This window comes from Martes martes, assembly GCF_963455335.1.
Source record: "Martes martes genome assembly, chromosome: 3".
In the NCBI taxonomy this organism is placed as follows: domain Eukaryota; kingdom Metazoa; phylum Chordata; class Mammalia; order Carnivora; family Mustelidae; genus Martes; species Martes martes.
The window spans coordinates 32,878,911-32,899,072 of record NC_137890.1 but is presented as its reverse complement, the minus strand read 5'-3'; the positions used below and the strand labels follow the sequence as shown (position 1 = coordinate 32,899,072).

Sequence of the window (20,162 nt, the reverse complement as noted above, 5' to 3'; positions counted from 1 at the left end):
GTTTCTTTTTGTTATATGTGCTATAAAATACATTCATTACATATATTCTTTTATATCTACCAAATACTTAATAACTTCAAGAAAGCTTTTATCCTTACTTTTTCAATTAGAAAAGAAATTCTTTTAATTAAATAAGAATTTTCAAAATTGTAGATCTAAAAAAAATTGACATAGTTGGCTAGAATTAGCTTTATTAAGACACTATAGTCATCACACAACATAAGCAATTATTTTAACACAAGAACTGAAACTTATCCAAAGCATAAGAAATAGAGGGTAGAGGGAAATCCTCAGAACATTCAACTAATCAAAATAAAAGAAAAAAAGCACATTATCCCAAAAAAAGTCTATGTTGCTAGATGTCTCAATATAAATTTATTGTGTTAAAACAGACAGATTATTCATCATAAATATACTTAGTACAGAGAAGTACTTTCTTCACACTTGTTATATATAACTATACCCTAAGCAGTAAATTCAGAGTGTTTTTACCATAACATCAGCATGATTAGGAAAATCCTTATCTTACCATTTTCCAGTCTGTAAATCAGACCTTTTCCTCGACTACCACTTACTAGAAAAGTCAACCTTAATTAAAGAAACATTTCAGGTTTTGTGTGACACATTTGTCAATTTTTCAGGATCTCCTCTTTCTTTCTCTTCTATCACAAATGATCACACTCCTTAACACCTTCTTCAAAAACGGAAAAAAATAACAGAGAAATCTATCCTCATTTTCCTTCTCTCATTCTCTTTCTTTTGTTCTCATTCACACTCCACCCATCCACTTAGTCAAATGTTTGCTGAAATGATATCCATCAGGTACCTTTTGCTTTAAATTCAGAAATGGGCAAAAGGTGACCCTAGTTGCTTTAACTGGATTTAAAATCTGTGAATTGCAAGTAACCATGTTGCCTTTATGCCTTTCTTTCTCCCAAACCTCCTAGTCTATAAAGGGCTATGTAACCTTGAACAAGTAACCTGAGCAAGTAACTTGATTTTTATTGATCTTTTTCCTCCTATGCATTATCCAGTTGAATGAGATAATTCTTATAGTACCGTCCAACTCCAAATTTCCACATTTCTAAGATACAGGTTTGAAATTTTCAGCATTACTTAAGAATAAAAATCTAGAAAGGAGTTGCCATTGATGCCAACAACAGCATCATCTCCTTGATGCACAGCCATACATCCTGGCCTACTTAACGAGACTGAGCAGACATAAAAAGAATGACACAAGCTACCCCACTGGTCCCACCTGGTCTCCGCTCCTACCCAGCCAACAAGTTTCCATGCAGAAAGAGAAATTGCTAGGGCTTTAGCAGTATCTCAGCCTCACAGTTAAAGGCAAAGTACAACTGAGATTCAATTTCTCGCTCGGAAAGCACTAGAGACTTTTCCACTATAATCAAGTTCTTGGATTACAACAACATACATTGTTTCTGATGGAACAAAAAACAAGCAGCTTTTGTAGAATTGATTAGAACTGGGGAAAAGGAGTCTATCTCACTCTTAGCTGCAACACACAAATCTCACAGCCTTTTCGCTCTCTTTGCCTCCCCTTGATAATTATTTGCACCAAGACAGCTACAGGTGGATCGTAGAACTGCCAAATTGCATGCCACCTCCACCTCTGAATGTCTGCCCCTCAATTTTTTTCAGACTCTATGGGGAGAGATGAGAGGTAAGGTGGGGTTGTAGTAATTATCGAATTAGACAAGGGAACATTTAAGATGCTCTTAAGTCCTGGTGTGGAACCAGAAGAACTTAGAAATATAAATCTATCACTTAATTGCTTACCATCCTCCACCTGTGGTCAGCCTCCCTTCCACCCACACTTCACAAGGGCCATCTCCAGGATCATTTCTCTATGGGCCTTCCACTCTAAGTGGCACTTTTAGAAATGATATACAAATAAGTGTTACAAAACAAACACGAGAAGGATACAGCTTTGCTACTAACCGCTGTGCAACCTTACACAAGTGCTTCAGTATTCCAGAGACTGATAAAAGTTGTTACTGACAGAAGTAACAAATCTGGCCAGCAGACACACTCCCACCTCTTTCCACTGCTTTCTCCTTTTTAGAATCAGTGTATCATGGAGAAGGGAGGAATTTACAAGCATCAATTACATTCTACAGATAACATTTTCTGTCCTTTGTATCTATAGTTTGGCAACAGTAATCCCCAGGAGAAGTTGTCACCACCTGGAAGAGTGGAATCGACAAAGGGAATAACCAGGTAAAGTGTCTTAATTTTTAGGATCCTGATGGTTAAGGAATGAGAATTATATTCACAATTCAGTTTAAAAGTAATTGGATGATTACATTAAAATCTTTGATTAAAACTCAGAAAAATCTAGCAGACATTTACCCATAAACTAGAAGCAATATCTCCCTCCTCTCATCTCTCTCTCTCTCACACACACACATATACACACACAAAGCATAAATGTGTAAATATAAACTCGTCTGTTCCACAAGTAACTGACCTTATTTCAGCAATCTAATTGTTCCTATTCTCGGATTAGAATTCTACTACTGAATTTATTCTACATCACAAATTCGAGTCTAAGCCTCTCTGGGGTTCTAGATGAAATTTTAGGAATTTGAGCCAGGTTGTTTTCAAAAGTTTTCCTTTTTCTCTCTGACTCTAGTAAGCGGCTAGTTCTTTGCCTTCACTCACCTCATCACCTGCTCCTTCATCTTCGCCCCCAGAAAGTCCCCTCATACAGGATACGCTAGTCCTGTACCGGAACTCAACACAGACCTCCAGGAAGTCCCCCACCGCCCGCCCAGATGAGAGCTGACGTGTGAGATAAACACCACCTGCCATGCCAGCGAGCGGTGTTGCACAGAAGCTGCCTGGGCCACCATCTTTCTACAGCCCCCTTGCTTCCACTTGGGAAGTGCTATGGGGTAGCTCTTTACCCTCCAATGACCCACACTGGATCCCCCTCCCGCATCAGAGCCTCCCAGTACCTGAATCCCCATCTGCATGAACACCCGCCTCCTTATTAACCGTCCCCCAGAGCTGCTGACCTCCAGCTGTTGCCTGCCCACCTAGCCTCTCACCCACTGCTCTCCCTGACAGTTTTCCTTCACACAGTGAGCACCGACTCTTCCTATCACTCGCACTCACAATACTGCTCCAACTCTCACTGCCTGGATAAGCCCCCGGTGTCAAGACAACTCACATATTTCCACCAAGTCAGAATCCCCCTCTTCCCTGTGCTATATTTTGCCCGTCTTGTGTCCTCAACTGCAGCTCCCTGCAGCCACATGGCCCTGAGCTGAGCCCAATCAGCGTATGGCATCAGGGGCGGATGGTCAGTCTAGCAGTCTCAGCCACCAGGGACACCAACAACTGTGTCCAGGACCACACAAGGCCACAGTGATCCGCTGTTTTTCAGCAGAGGAGCAGACTGGGAGAATGGTGACCCCGTCACCATTCGGTGGGCTTTTCCGTGTGTGTCTTCACCTCCACAACAAGGTTTGGTACCGCGGGCAGGGCTTGAAGTCCTCAGACAGGCCCAGTAGGATCAAGAGAGTGCAGAGCTCAAAAGGCAGATGATCAGTGAGACTCAAGGGGAGGGCAGGGTGAGGAAGGAGAGCTGCATGTGAGAAAGGAGAGCCAGCAATGCAGGACTGGTGGCTAGGAACCGTCCCAACTTAGCGGAGCTCAATGTGCATCTCGAGCACTGCCTTCCCCACATAATCCCTCAGTCCCTGCGTGATGAGGGGCATTCTGGAAAGATGCAGAAGGAAGAGGTGTAGCAGCAGTCACATCTGTTTCACACTCAGAAGGTCAACGCAGAGCTCCAAATGCAGGCACAGCTCACAGACACTGTCACCCCCAGGCAGCTGGTGCACCTTGCTGAGATCAGGACAAGTCCACCCCCTTGACTGCGGCTCCTACGGGACCTCTCCGACAGCTCAGCCAATTCCCGGGCCATGATGTGTTTAACACAGGGAGGGGGTCTGGCTTCTCCTCCAGCCCTCAGCATCCCCAAGACTGGAAGCTTGGCAGCAGCGAAGAATCTGTGTAGAGATCGGCTCATCCTCACCGTTTCCTCTGTGCCCCTGCTCTCCCAAAGTTCCCGCTCATCCTTCCTTCCTGTCCTGCTGACTTCTGGCCAAACACCAAATACACAGAAGCAACAGCCACACACAACTCGCTTAACTGGCTCCTACAACTAGATGAGGTCAAATCCTGAAAATAAATCCCATGTTCCCTAGCATTCCTATGGTTCCATTTCTCTCATCAAACCATGACTGGTACAGAATTTGGTACCAGAACCAGTTCTGAGAAACAAAGCATGTTGAAGGTCAATAATCAAATGATTCTTCACTTGGAATATTTGTGAGTCCTACTTGCATTAGGCTGTAAGGTGTACTGAAGGATTAAATTATGTATAAGATAAAGAACTCCACTCATTGTTCAGTCAATAATTATTCATGATTTTATTAAAAGTCCCTTTAGAGAACAGTAGGAAATTAATTCTCAGCTAACATCAGCTTGGGAGAGGGAAAGGAGGTTACTGATTTTTTTTTTAACGTACAGATGTTGATAATATAAAATTAACCATAGATATTATACTTCCATAAATGTTTCCAATAATCAATTACTATGTTGCTTTAATACTATAATATTCTCATTAAATCAACATTGCTTAACTAAAATGGTCATGTTTCAAAGATGTTCATATCATTTTTATGATCACTCCTGAAATTTTCTGGTAAAATATATTACATAAATGACTTTGGTAATGCACTCTAAATAGAAGGACATAAAGCTTAGCGGAAGAACCACTATAATCAAATGTCCATAGAAGGAAGATGTGTGAGCAAGAAAGAGAAAGCATGAAAGCATGTGAGACAGAGAGGGAGGGGAAGGAGAGAGAAAATCATTTGGACGCATAAATGAGCCTCAATAGATTCTGGCTGAAATATTTAATGACATCACTGAATATCACATTTACCATTAACTCCAAGAGGAAATTTTGCAGAGCACTTTAATGCTCAGCCGAAGAAAAGAAAATATGGTTCGTAGTTACTAAGATTTTTTTTTAAACAAAAGATCATAACTTTTCTTGTTTGCTCCCATTTCTTCCAGTCAACATGACACGATCATTCAAGGCCCAGGTCAAATGTCGCTTCATATGTGAAGCCAATCGTGGCCCATACCAACTCTCTTGGTTTCATTAAATATATTGTAGTATTAATCACACCAAATTGTAGTAACTTATTTTGCCTGTCCCTGAGATGATGAAGACTTGAGGTCAGGGTCTAAATTTAATTTGTCTTTGTAGCCCTGTGTCTAACAAATAATACTTCTAAATATAGGATTGCTGGATTCATCACACTGCAGGGTAGGTGTGATGATTAATTTTGTGTCAGCCTGACTGGGCCAGAGGGTGCCCACATTAAACATTATTTCTCAGTGTGTCTGTAAGGGTGTTTCTACATGAGATTAGCATTTGAACTGGGGGACTCGGTAAGCACACTGCCCTCCCTCAAAGCAGGTGGGTATCACCCAATTGGTTGAGGACCTAAATAGAACAAAAAGTGAAGGAAGGGAGGCGCCAGTCCTTGCCTGCTTAAACTGAGACAACAGTCTTCTCCTGTCCTTGGATTTGGATTTATGCCATCAGCTCCCTGGTTCTCCAGTCTTTGAACTTGGACCAAAATGGCACCACTGGATTTCCTGGTCTCCAGCTTGTAGATGGCAGATCATGGGACTTCTAAGTCTCCATAATCATATGAGCCTATTCCTTATAATAAATCATATATATCATGCAGGATATATATACCTTCTGTTGGTTCTGTTTCTCTGGAGAACCCTGATTAATATGAGAGAAGGTGTCGACATTCTGTGTGTGAACCAACTCCCACAGCATATCCAGTATCTTCAAGAGTTTTATTTCCTCCAAGAGAAAGATTGATGTATCTATTCCTTATCAACACAAAGGAACAGTCAAACCCTAAAACTAGAAGCTGACATATTAAGTAGGACACCCAGTACCCTCAGGTACATCCTAGCATACCTTTAGTCAAAGGGAAAGAAACACATACAAATACTGGTCTGAGTAGCGAATTTTCCTAAAGCGGAACTGACTGCCTTCTGAACTCAATTAACATGGCTTAAAATAATAAAAATGGCTATCTTAATGAGCACTCAGTGACTGCCAGGCAATATTCAAATGCTTTAGCATTTTTTTCTCATTTTACCTTCACAACAATGTTTACAGAGGACGCGTCATCATCACCATCATCTCCACATGGCAGACGTGACAATGAGAGAATGAGAGAGAGAGAGAGAAGCTGGGTGAAGGGGGAGCCCTGGCCAAGCCATGATTAAAAACCAGGAGGTCCAAGCACAGAGCCTCGCTCTTCAACGCCACAGCAGGCTCGGTAGTCCCTAAAATCTCCCTTCGTGGAAATGGCAATGTCCCTGAATTTTAAATATCTTTCCTTTAAAACTCATTGAACACTTCCAGAGCAAATTAGAAGAAAGGAAAAGGGAGGGGGAAAAAAAAAAACCCTCCATCTTCTGTGAAAGCAAAGACAGTCAAAAACCCAGACTGCCAAATAAAACATACCTGTCAAAGACTAAAATCTGGGAGGCGGCTGGGAGCTGACATATACCTCCTCAGGCCTTAACCAAAACACAGAATTTCTGAAAAGTAATAATCACAGTTATGAAATGCCTACCCAGTGAAAGCAGAGACAGTACCACTCAGAGAGTGAGCAGAGGGACACGGCATGTTTTAGAGTCCAGCTCGTTCATCTGGACCGAGGTTCCCACCTGAGGAGTCAGAAGCCTTTACCTCAAGAGTCCTCCACTGTATGATGGAAGCGAGGAAGACTCTGGAAACGACAGCTTTACTTAGAGAGTATTTGAAATAACTAAATCAAGCCAAAGATTTGTACTCATCTAGTTCATACCCAAACTCGTGGCGCCCCTGCCCACAACACTCCCTGGGATACAGGAGAATACTGGCCAATACTGGCCCCATTCGGAAACAGGGAAGAACCTGGGCCACAAGAGAACCGTGCAGAAAAGCAGCAAATACCAAGAGAAATGTAAGTTAATAGGCCAGTGAGTAACAAACATAACAGGAGGAATTACCCAAGGAGACACATAAAGAATTTGGGCAAATAACACTTCACAAATTAAAAAAAAAAAAAAAAAAAAAGAACATAAGGGCCTGTCTGCGAAACAAAACTATTCAAGGAAGAAGTAAAAGGGTTCAAACGATAAAAGACAAGTTAACTGAAATCGATGAAAATAAGCTGACAGAGCTCTGGAATACTACAGAAATACTGTTTAAAAAACCTCTTGGGTTACTAAAAAATAATGCAGAACTTGACTGAAAACATAGTAAGAAAAAATGCTTACTAGGAAAACACAGTAAGTGAAAACAAAAAGTTAAAGATGAAGACCACAGATGTGAAAAACCAAGGAGAAATATTAGATATATTTTCAGGATTACTAAAGAAGAGAACAAAGCAAAAAGAAAATATACTTTAAATATGACTTAAAAATGTGAAGACATATATACAGACTCTATTTCTCAGAGTTTAATGACAGGATCCAAGAAAAACTGATATAGAATCATAAAAACCAAGACATAATCAATGAAGTTACTGAACTTTCTAGCAAACTAAAAATCGTCCACGGATGTCTGAACAAAAAGCAAAACAAGAAAAAGTAGATCAGTTTGCTTCAGTCTTCACAGTGACACCAAAGCCAGATAGCAGTAAAGCAGTAGTTCCATATGGCTCAGAAAAATAAGAAGTAAGACTAAGCTTTGATATTGAACTAAAGCTTTGGTAATTGTGGTTCATAATCACAAATAATAAATCACTGGTAATAACCTTAATCTTAAAAGGATGGTAAAACAAGAAGAGGGAAAAATGGATTTAGGAAGAAACACCATCAATTTTCTCATCTTTTTTTTTTTTAAGATTTTATTTATTTATTTGACAGAGAGAGACACAGTGAGAGAGGGAACACAAGCAGGGTAAGAGGGAGAGGGAGAAGCAGACTCCCCACTGAGCAGGGAACCTGATGCAGGGACCCTGGGATCATGACCCCAGCCAAAGGCAGATGCTTAACGACTGAGCCACCCAGGCATCCCTCCCACCTTTCGTACCAAAAAGTCAAAAGACATTGTTTTGAAGTTAAATTCATTAAAAAAAAAAATTATCAAAATTCAAAGTGTTTTTTCCCCACTTAACTCTTTAATTGAAGTATAGTTGACAGACAATGTTATATTAGTTTCAATTCATTCTTGACTCATTGCTCACCACAAAAAGCATAGTCACCATTTGTCACCATACAATGTTATTAGAGTATTATTGACTATATTCCCTATGCTATACTTTCCATCTCTGGGACTTTCGTATTTTAATCACTGAAAGTTTGTACCTCTTAATGCCCTTCATCTATTTCACCCGTCCTCCCAGAAACATTCCTTCTGTAAAGCACCACTTTGTTCTCTATATGTAAGAGTCTCTGTTTGTCAAGTAATAGCAACATACTGGTGAAAGGACATTAATTTGAAATTAATAAATTCCTTCAGTTTAAGTCACTTTCTATTTCTTCCGTTATATATTGGAAGCAAAATGAAAAAAAAACTCTTCATTAGAAATACGAAGTATAAATGTGATCATGCTTTCTGTAAGACCACCTTTATTTACTTGTAAATACACACAGGGACGTTGTAAATAACATTCGTCAAATGTTAAAAGGTGTGAGGCGGATTCCGATCAAAATCCCATCGGTATTTTTCAAAGAGCTGGAGCAAATAATCCTAAAATTTGTATGGAATCAGAAGAGACCCCGAATTGCTAAGGAAATGTTGGAAAAGTAAAACAAAACTGGCGACATCACGTTGCCTGATTTCAAAGCTGTGATCACCAAGACAGCATGGTACTGGCACAAAAACAGACACATAGACCAGTGGAACAGAATAAAGAGCCCAGATATGGACCCTCAACTCTATGGTCAAATAATCTTCGACAAAGCAGGAAAAAATATACAGTGGAAAAAAGACAGTCTCTTCAATAAATGGTGCTGGGAAAATAGGACAGCTATATGTAGAAGAATGAAATTCGACCATTCTCTTACACCGTACACAAAGATAAACTCGAAATGGATAAAAGACCTCAACGTGAGACAGGAATCCATCAGAAACCTAGAGGAGAACATAGGCAGTAACCTCTTCGATATCAGCCACAGCAACTTCTTTCAAGATATGTCTCCAAAGGCAAAGGAAACAAAAGCGAAAATGAACTTTTGGGACTTCATCAAGATCAAAAGCTTCTGCACAGCAAAGGAAACAGTCAACAAAACAAAGAGGCAACCCACGGAATGGGAGAAGATATTTGCAAATGACACTACAGACAAAAGGCTGATATCCAGGATCTATGAAGAACTTCTCAAACTCAACACACAGAAAACAGATAATCATGTCAAAAAATGGGCAGAAGACATGAACAGACACTTCTCCAATGAAGACATACGAATGGCTAACAGACACCTGAAAAAATGTTCATCATCACTAGCCATCAGGGAGATTCAAATTAAAACCACATTGAGATACCACCTTACACCAGTTAGAATGGCCAAAATTAGCAAGACAGGAAACAACGTGTGTTGGAGAGGATGTGGAGAAAGGGGAACCCTCTTACACTGTTGGTGGGACTGCAAGTTGGTGCAGCCACTTTGGAAAACAGTGTGGAGATTCCTTAAGAAATTAAAAATAGAGGTTCCGTATGACCTGCAATTGCACTACTGGGTATTTACCCAAAAGATACAGATGTAGTGAAAAGAAGGGCCATCTGTACCCCAATGTTCATAGCAGCAATGGCCACGGTCGCCAAACTGTGGAAAGAACCAAGATGCCCTTCAATGGATGAATGGATAAGGAAGATGTGGTCCATATACACTATGGAGTATTATGCCTCCATCAGAAAGGATGAATATCCAACTTTTGTATCAACATGGACGGGACTGGAAGAGATCATGCTGAGTGAAATAAGTCAAGCAGAGAGAGTCAATTATCACATGGTTTCACTTATTTGTGGAGCATAAGAAATAACACAGAGGACATGGGGAGATGGAGAGGAGAAGGGAGTTGAGGGAAATTGGAGGGAGAGATGAACCATGAGAGACTATGGACTCTGAAAAACAGCCTGAGGGTTTTGAAGGGGAAGGGGGTAGGAGGTTGGGGGAGCCTGGTGGTGGGTATTATGGAGGGCACATATTGCATGGAGCCCTGGGTCTGGTGCATAAACAACGAATTCTGTTACACCGAAAAGAAATTAAATTTTTTTAAGAATGAAAAAAAAAGGTGTGAGGCAGGGTGGTGACGGTGCCTGCTTTAATATTTTAAAAATGAGCAATACATCATCTTTTCAAAGAATAAAGCCATTATTCTACTTTAATAACTGCATAATATTTCTCAGATCCCTGTATATTATTTTGTTTTCATTTCCTAGATAAGATAAATTAGATACCCAAAGGTGAAATGACTTGATGGAAGAGTGACCTAATTCAGGATGATATTTTAACAAATATGTGATATACCCACTAGTTTCCATCATTATCACATCTACCGATTTGGCTCCATACGAGGATAAACTTCTAATATAATTATATATGCCTGCCAGTAGAATGAATTGCCACATATAGTATAAATTCCGAAGAGTACTCAACATAAGGCTGATGGAACCAACCAACTCTTCCAGAAGGTTGCCACACCCCAAGCACAAGTTAGAGTTAGTGACGTTTGAGGGTGCTTCCAATTCTGAAAATGACTTTATAATGTGAAGTCATACAACAAAGTCACGAATCTCTCTCATGCTATAAAAATAATAGGATCAGTACCATGCTCACATTTAGAACTCTACGCTTTAAAATGTTTTTCTGAAAACATCATACGTCCTTTCCACCATAACAACCATTGAAATAGGACATGTGTCGTTAGTTCCACTATGCAGTTGAGAAAATTAAAATTCAGAAAAGTCGTCACTGGTCCACGATCATCCAGGCAGATCATTATAGTGTCACGACTTGTTTTTCTGGGCTTTTCTGTTTGTTTGTTTGTTCTAGCCCATGTTTACTGTCTAAGCAATTACTCTACATAAATGTATAGTAGCCCAGTGCTGACCACGTTTTACTTAAATTGCCCTGGGGTTTTCTGAGCCACTCTGCCTACTTAATTGAAAATGGAAGAAAGGCTAGGTTGCCGTAATTCTTTGTATCCTGTGTTGAAGAAAGAGCCTCGGAACTTCACGGAAGAGAACTTTAAAGCAGCCACACTATTTATGCCCATCACTACGCTATAAACTCTTTTTTGGTAGGAAATTAAAGATTACTCAGCAAAGCTTGCTATTGTCCTTGTGGTTTCCAAATACAAGAAGTAAAAGTCATCCACTGCTGGTGCTGGACGGTGTAAGCAGCTGTTCATCAGAGGTAGTCACAGAGCAGAAGTCTGAATGTGAACTCTGGTGAGCGGGGCTCATGTATATGCGCGTGCATGTTTTGGACACCTGCTCTAAACCAGCAGCTGAGAAGCACTTGGTAAACATACCCTGGAGCGGCTGGAAGACAGATGGGGCAAAGCCAGGTTTGCCCCATTCATAGGGACAGCAACTGGTGAAATATTTCGAGAGCATATACGCCATATTTCCTGCCAATATTTGGGAACAGAAAATGATGGAAGATGGGATCTTTTCTGAATTTCCTTGATGTTTTCCAACGGCAAATCGTAAGGGGACAAATAAGTGCAATGAAAGTGAATAAAAGAACTTAACACTTGAGTAAGGGAAAGGACCTAATGCAAATATAGCTCTTTTCAAAGAGAAGATGAAGACTGCTCCTGGAAGTGAGACTCTTGGTGTGGCCACAAAAAGAATCCTGCAAATGATATTTAGGCCGTTTAAATATTCGAACCTAAGCAGAAAGGCACAGCATGATATTCTGTGGCTCTTGGCAAGATTTTATCATTAGTCACAAACTGGAAACATACTAAATAGTTTGAAAAGCGATATTCAAATGTCTTTTCAATTACATAGACAGTGGCGATGTTGCTTGCACTGCTGACATTCTAAAACTTCATCTTAAAAGTGACCTTGTCGGGGTGCCTGGGTGGATCAGTGGTTTAGGCCTCTGCCTTCGGCTCGGGTCATGATCCCAGCGTCCTGGGATCGAGCCCCACATCGGGCTCTCTGCTCAGTGGGGAGCCTGCTTCCTCCTCTCTCTCTGCCTGCCTCTCTGCCTACTTGTGATCTGTCTGTCAAATAAGTAAATAAAAAAAAATTAAAAAAAAAAAGTGACCTTGTCAATACACTTAATATATAGAAAAGATAAATTTTCAAGCTCTGCAATTTTCTCCCTAAATCAGACACTGTTAAAACTAACAGCATCCAGGGCGCCTGGGTAGCTCAGGGGGCTAAGCCTCTGCCTTCAGCTCAGGTCATGGTCTCAGGGTCCTGGGATCGAGCCCCGCGTCTGGCTCTCTGCTTGGCGGGGAGCCTGTTTCCTCCTCTCTCTGCCTACTTGTGATCTCTCTCTCTGTGTCAAATAAGTAAATAAAATCTTTTTAAAAAAACATTTAAAAACTAACAGCACCTGATTCAAGCAGGCTTAAAAAGAAGCACCAATGTATTTTCTGTTCTGAGGCATCTGTAACTGAAAATACAGACCAAAAAATGAAAAACAGCAATAAGAAAAAAAAAATAATTCTTTGAGACAAACACATTAAATGAAATACTCACTGCTCCTTCCTCCATACAGACTTCTGAATAAGACTTTTATAAGCTAGGAGGCACAATCATTTAGAATGAATCACATATATTATAGTCAATCAAGATAATATTTTCAGAGTTTTTCCTCAGGGTAAGTAGTAACACAATGATTCTCTTTGCCATCATCTTCAGTTGTCATAAAATTAGTTACAGAACAATGACATTGTCAAAATAAATAAACTCACAAAGTTAATACTGATCCACTCAAACAAAAAAATTTAATAACAACTGAATGAAAACATAAAGTAATACTATACCAACATCATATATAAGGGATAAACATATTTTGCGTGATAACGAGTGAAAGTTTCCATATTTACATAGAGACAAAGCAGGAAATTTTAAATTTATTACCTTTGCCTTAGGGAGTCCATAATACCATTTAACTTTACTTTATGAATGAAATTATCAGTGGTGTGCTGGTGCTAGCTCATCCCCAGCTCACGAGTGCCAGTTGTTAAATATTAAAGATCCCTGCAAGCTAGTTGTTAAATCACTGAAACCAATCATAATGAGAGTATTTACACCATGGGCAGTGACGAGCAATACAGACAGCACCCCCCATCCCCCCCGACCCAAAGCCAGTTTAATAGCAACTCACTGATCCAAATAAAGATACAGAGTATAGGGGCTCAGTTGGTCAAGCATCAGCCTTCGGCTCAGGTCATGATTCCAGGGTCCTAAGTTTGAATCCTGCATTGGGCTCCCTGCTCAACGGGGAACATGCTTCTCCCTCTGCCCCTCACCACGCTCATGAACACGAGCTCTCTTGCTCTTTCACTCTCACATGCTTTCTTTCTTTCTTTCTTTCTCAAATAAATAAAATCTTAAAAAAAAAATACACAGCACAATTAATTTTCACAAAGTAAATTCTCCCATGTAGGCAATACTGGGGTCAAGAAAAAGAATATTACCATATACCCACAAGTCTCCCTTGTATCATGTTTGAATCCATGCGCCCTCTAGAGGTCTGAAAATCTTCCAGATACAAGTACTAGAAAGGAGTAATTTTAGCAATGATGAGGGAAGAAGGCAATGTTAAATGAAAGATATAACCTGGAAAATTATTTGGAAGCAACTGCTAAGGTAGGCTGGCAGAAAAAGACACAGCATGATGTACATTTACTTGACAGTAGCAGAAGCAACGCAGGAAGGAAAATACGAAATGGCAGGTACTGCGCAGCTCCACAAGTGTTATGAGGCACATGTCTGCAAAAAAGACCTGTTAAGTGTGAAAATCTTAGGAAAGAGATAGTTTAACATACTGTAATTCTCTTTCTTTTGCCTATGATTTTTATAGCATAACCAGTAGAGAGTAGGAGAAAAGCTCAAATAACTGCCACACATAAAGTGACAGCCAGTATTTGATTACTATTGAAATTCACAAGACTTTTTTCCCCCTCTAATTTACAGTGGTACCTGTCTGTGAAAAACCAAAGTGAAAAGCCCTTCAAAGTCATCCCGCTCCTGTGAGGAAAGCTGACTCAGCTGGCACAAAGAAGACAGCATCTGACAGCAATCCTGTGCTATGTGGCGCTGGTATCAGGATTACGCTTGTAGGAACTAACATATATTTACACAAAAGCTGGCTTCTTTTGTTTTTCTTTGTCCCAGGGATCAGTTGTATCAGTGATCAGTTGTATCAGTGGTCTTCCGGTTCTCAATATTCATCAATAAGCTGATTTCTTAATTCCAGCCTCAGTTCTATGAAACTGATAACAGCTAGACTTACACAAAAAAGGGTTTCTTCCTTATAAATTTCTTCATATTTAAGGGTTTAAAATTTTCAAATTACACTTTATAGACAGATGTATGTATCGAAGTATTGACTTCTGTCCCATATCCAGACACAGAAGTGTTCTAATGAGAATAACAGCCCCAAAGTCATGGTCGACCTAAGATTTTCAATGCAGTTATATAAAATTTGACTAACCAACCTTTATTGTTTTCCTCTTCATATGGATATTCATTCACCCATTTGTCTCTAGAGTCACATTGATCCTGCAAGAAACACACACAAAAACAAATAATGAGAAAAAGTTCCACATGTTGATGACATTCTTCCACTGGGGAGTGAACAATTTCATTCTGCAACTCTTTAGGCTCTTCATTGGTAGAATGAGATAATCAAAGCAACAGTCGAAGAGTATTTTTTTCATTAGTTGTTTGTTTTTTGCTTGCTCTTTACCAGCCACTAAAGGGCAAAGTGGAGAAATGAGGGAATAAAAGTACAATCTCCAACTAGGACAGCTCCTGAGCACAAGATAATGAGGATCTGGATAAAGAGGGTCGAGGGAGGGAAGAAAAAGAAAGGGAGGTGCCAGAGAGACAAGGGGAAGGAGAAAAATGGCAGAAATTGGTTTAAAAGTAAATTTAATATATGAAAGTCACAAATATTCCTACTGGAGCACTTGGCTCCCTTATTTTTAGCAACCAAGGGACTTTTAAGTAATGCTGTTTTCCAAAGGAAATGATTTTTTTTTCCCTCTTTACAGCTGATACATACGCAGCATAATTAACATGAATACTTTTTGGTACCTCCATGTTGATCAATACCCAAGCAACTTTTAATTTTTTTTAAAGATTTATTTATTTATTTGCAAGAGAGAGAGAGAGAGACAGATGGCAGGGGGGAGGAGCAGAGGGAGAGAATCCCCAAGCAGACTCCTTGCTGAGCGCAGAGCCCACCACCTAGGACTCAACCCCACAACCTTGAGATCATGACTGGAACCTAAATAAACCAAGAGTCCAGTCAAATGCTTAACCGACTGGGCCACCCAGGTACCCCAAAAAATTAATCTCAAAAGCTTCCGTGTCCCCAGGACCGTTTGGATCTCACTAAATATAATTAAATATTGCTGGATTAGAAGTTCTGATTACAATAAAGCATTTGCCTCATGTGGAAGTATCTTGAAAGTCCTCCTGTTTATTTTCATTCAGCACATTATGTAACTTGCTTCAGAATTCCCTTTTCATGAGGCAAATTTTCTTTGGCATTCAGTTAAGCCAGCTTAGTAGGCATAATTGATTTTGCTTTTTCATTCGGAATTACACTCAAGAGGGACAGGCCTTGGCGTTCTTAGCAGCACCCACTCTGCTGGTGGCTCACCCCTGTAGCACGGCACGGATTTCCTCTGCGTGGGTCTCCAGACATTTGAACAGAAAAAGGGTTCACTCGCTCATAGGGCCTTAAATGAAACAGCACAATTCACAAGTTCCATGGGCTTGGTCTGTAAGGCAGACCGGCTTTTCATTTTATTCCAGTTTTAAGCTAATCAATCAATTAACCAATTTCTCCTTCTCTCTCTCTCTCTCTCTCTTCCTCTTTGCCCCCTCCTTCCTTCCTCTCCACTTCTCTCTCTATACATATGTAATATTTACATATAAAAAAAAGTTTATATCTCAAAATGTATATACTACAGTTTTTACTACTAGAAATGCTACTGAAAAGCAATATAATGTAAATGTAACATTTTAATAATATTTTTTAAAGATTTTATTTATTTATTTATTTGGCAGAGAGAGACAAAGTGATAGAGGGAACACAGCAGGAGGAGTGGGAGAGGGAGAAGCAGGCTCCAGCCGAACAGGGAGCCCCATGTGGGGCTCAATCCCAGGACCCTGGGATCATGACCTAAGTCGAAGGCAGACACTTAACGACTGAGCCACCCGGGCACCCACTAATATGTTAATATTACAATGGCAAACTAGAAAAACTCTCTGGAAATTCAGAGTGTAATTCTTCTATTTTACATTATGAAACCATAATATGGTTTCCCTTGAAAGAATTAAAAAGTCATCTAAAACACCATGTTCTTATCAAACACGTCCTGTCCTTTCTAGTCTTCAAAATATATCTAAATCGATCAGTTCCAACTTAGCAGAATGTACTAGGTACGTCAAAAACTGGCTTCAATCTTACATTCCAATTTTGTAGGGTTTTTTTCCCCCACACTTTGATATATCCTGGCCATTTTCACATGATATTCAACTTCCTGATGCTTAATCCAAAATTCGTAACACTCCGCTGCAGAAATATATTTACTCCCTAATTTTTGTCTAATACTTTACGATTTTGTGCTACTGCTGATAACATTTAAACATCCTTCTATGTCAATATTATAGCCACCAGGGCCTCTGCTAGCCGGGGTGATGACATTGCGCCACTGGAAGGGACGCTCTCTCTGGGCAGACAGGGACAGACTCTAATCAGGAGGGAGGGCCCAATGAGCAGAGCCAGGGCAGATCTTCACCACCATTCACCCCCCACCCCAAGCTGGGCACCCTCGTCTACTATACTTAGCTGCTCTGAGTCTGCACCTTTAATTACTGCCTTAGAATACAGTTATAGAAGTGCAATTACCACATCAAAATAATAGGAACTTTTTTTCCTGGTTTTTCAAAATGTCTTTTTAAACAGACTCCACCAATTTATGCTCCCCAGAGAAACAGAAGCCTATGCTATCATAGCGCCACACCCATCTTTCTTTCTGGAAACAGAGAACATTACCTAACACATTTTAGGGGGATCAATAAATGTTGTCAAATGAGTAAATGAAGGTAGTAATGACAAATGGAAGAAAAACAAAATAAACTCATGTTTCTATCAATCGTGCGGATTCTTCCTATCCACGTAACTAGGACCTCCGTTATCTAATTTGTATTTTTAGATAAAATTAATCTGCTGACTAAAACATTAAATAATGTGAACTATACCCAACGTAATATCCCACATTTTGATAGCATTTGGGGGATTTACAAAGTAGCCTAGTGATATAATTTGTACTGAAAGCAGTTGCGGAACTTGAGTACATGAACTATTTTAAGATCGATTTGACAATGATGATTAATTTCATGCCCAGGGTAACTAGTTAGATAACGTCAGGATCCTTCTAGAACTCCTTAGGTCCACATCTGAGCATGGATTTTTGGTTTGTCTTTGCAACCACCTACAACTTCAATGTATACCTCTGTATCTTTCAAACCTGAGAGCCTGGTATAATGCTAACTTTCGTTTTCCGTTTAATTCACACTCCTCAAAGAGTGCTCAAGCTCATCTCATGACCGGCAGCTCCCCTCGAGCACCCCAATACTTTAAGTAGCACATGTGACAGCAAATGAAGGTGCCTTTTAGTTTAGTTTAGAGCTGAGAAGACCAATCCCTGGGCTCACCGCTGTCTCCCACTGGCCATTTGACCTGAAACAATTCATCCAACTGGCGTCCCCATTTCCTTCTCCACAGAAGCAGGGGTAACAGTAACACCTGTTTGTCCACCACCTACCCCAACTGAGGTCCTGTCTATGCAGCAACATGTGCTGTCATTCACATAGGAATTCTCACTCCTTAATCAGTGGCCCAGATTAAGCAAGAAAATAACAGGACTTCCCAAAATTGAGACCACAAAATAGATGAATGTCTACTTTATTCATGCTAAGGGGCCTTTGTGTTGTTCCCCAAATCCCCATCAAAATCAAGCCATGATGTAAAATAGGAAAATGGCACCTTTCCAGCAACAGTTAATATCTCATCAATTTCCTAATTAAAATATTACTTAAGTCTGCCAAATAGGTTTGTAAAATTATTCCGTAAATCTTCTCACAGCACAGAAGTTTTAAAGGCCACTGTCCTCATCAAAAATTCATCACACATGTTTTGGTGCTTACTTTCCTGGCTCCAAAAATGATTCTCAATTGTCAGGTAAAGAAAAAGCAAAGGGTTGGTCCCTTATTTCAACACAAAGTAAATATGAGAAATAAGAAAAGGCATGATATATTACATTTTGGAAAGAAGTTTAGACTTACTTTTAAACAAAAATAACCGCTGCCTAGAACTGCTAGTAAATACTCCTGTTTTAATGGTGAGTCCAGAGAAATTGTAGCAATAGGGAATCATCTTCTAAATTCTGTTCCTTTTGAACTCGTTTTGTCCCCTAAAATTTCCTAGAAGGAATTCTAAGCATCCTTTGTAATTCAAAGACAGTTAAGTATCCTGGACAATAGAACTGACCTTGGTCAGAACGGACATGGATACTACCCAGCTTAGTGCCCGTACACTTTACGGTACGGGCACTACCTCATCACCTGTAGTAACAGGTTGCTAGCTCTTCGTCACACCTGAAATGATCTGTTATGCTCTTCATCTCTAAAGGTGAGTGTTTAATACATTCTGCATACTTCAGGAACCGTAAGTACACTTGTTGCCAGTTCCTCTGAAAATCCCTTTTATGTACCTTTAAACAGAGACAGAGAGACAGCTTTTAAAGGCGCTTATAGACATCTGACTACTCAGGGTATTCTACTCTCTGCCCAAAGGTAATTTAGTTGCTCTGTTTCAAGTAAATTGAATTCTGGTAATGGTACAGCAATCCCATTTGGAATTCCGTCTTCTAGATTCAGTTTCACAAATCACTACTTCATTAGCTGTGATCTTGTGTTTTCAAGGGCTGATTAAAAAAAAAAAAAAAAGTCAGGTAACAAAGGTTTATATACATATTCACAAAACTTTTCAAGCCAACTGGGGACTCCCACAAGCAGGCTTTGTGAATTTAAGTCGATGATATTATGTAACAGACCCACCTTGGCCTTGCTGTGCCTCAAGGTTTTTGATATATACATTGCCTTCCTTCATTTAAAGTTATTTCTGTTTTATCTGTCGCAGTGAGTTATCTTGGGAACTAAAAATATTTGAAGGTTAATCTAAATATTTCTGGAGATAAATGCATATCTAAGTGCTACGTTTTCATAGCTATTTTGACTTAAAAATGAAAAGAGACGCTGAAGACACAAAGCAGTGAGCTTGTTGCTAGGTGACAGGTGACACCTACCTGAACTTGTACAGCATGAGACTTCTCACTGCTGAGAAAAGACACACGGATTTCCGTGGCACAAACATCGTTTTCTAGGGAGAAGCAAACTAGTCCTCAGATATTCTTCTTTAACATAGGCCATAAGTAGTAAGCAAGTTATGTCTATACGAATATCCAATTTTAGAGATGCCTCTCACCACAAATAGGAAAAGACAGTTAGTTATTTTCCACTTGGGAAATGTGGTTCTGCATTCTAAATAATGTCTACATATGAAATACATATAATTTTCATGATTTGTTATTAAAGAGTGATCATTATTCTTTGTATCTCATGAATTCCCCAAGTTTTAACAGAAATCGCTTCAACTAGGGTAGGTAGAGTCCACAGAGAGAGCAGTATCTTTAAAATAAGTAATCCAATTTCCATTAAATTTATTAACACAAAACCATCATAGTGAAGACCTCATGAATTTAAAAAATAATGCAAAAAACGTCAAGGCACATTATTTCCTGGATATATTTTATAATTACATACCTA

At 39.7% G+C, this 20,162-nt stretch overlaps 1 protein-coding gene across 4 annotated transcripts in view; it reads right to left on the bottom strand.

Annotated features, from left to right (window-relative positions):
* Positions 1–20,162, bottom strand: part of KLF12 (KLF transcription factor 12) — a 425,486-nt gene that overhangs the window by 268,831 nt on the left and 136,493 nt on the right. For all 4 annotated transcript variants that reach the window (XM_080799529.1, XM_080799528.1, XM_080799530.1 and 1 more), the window contains exon 2: positions 14,756–14,819. In XM_080799529.1, the coding sequence (XP_080655655.1) occupies positions 14,756–14,788 (33 nt within the window). In that variant the 5' untranslated portion in view covers positions 14,789–14,819. The remainder of the gene's footprint in view (positions 1–14,755; positions 14,820–20,162) is intronic.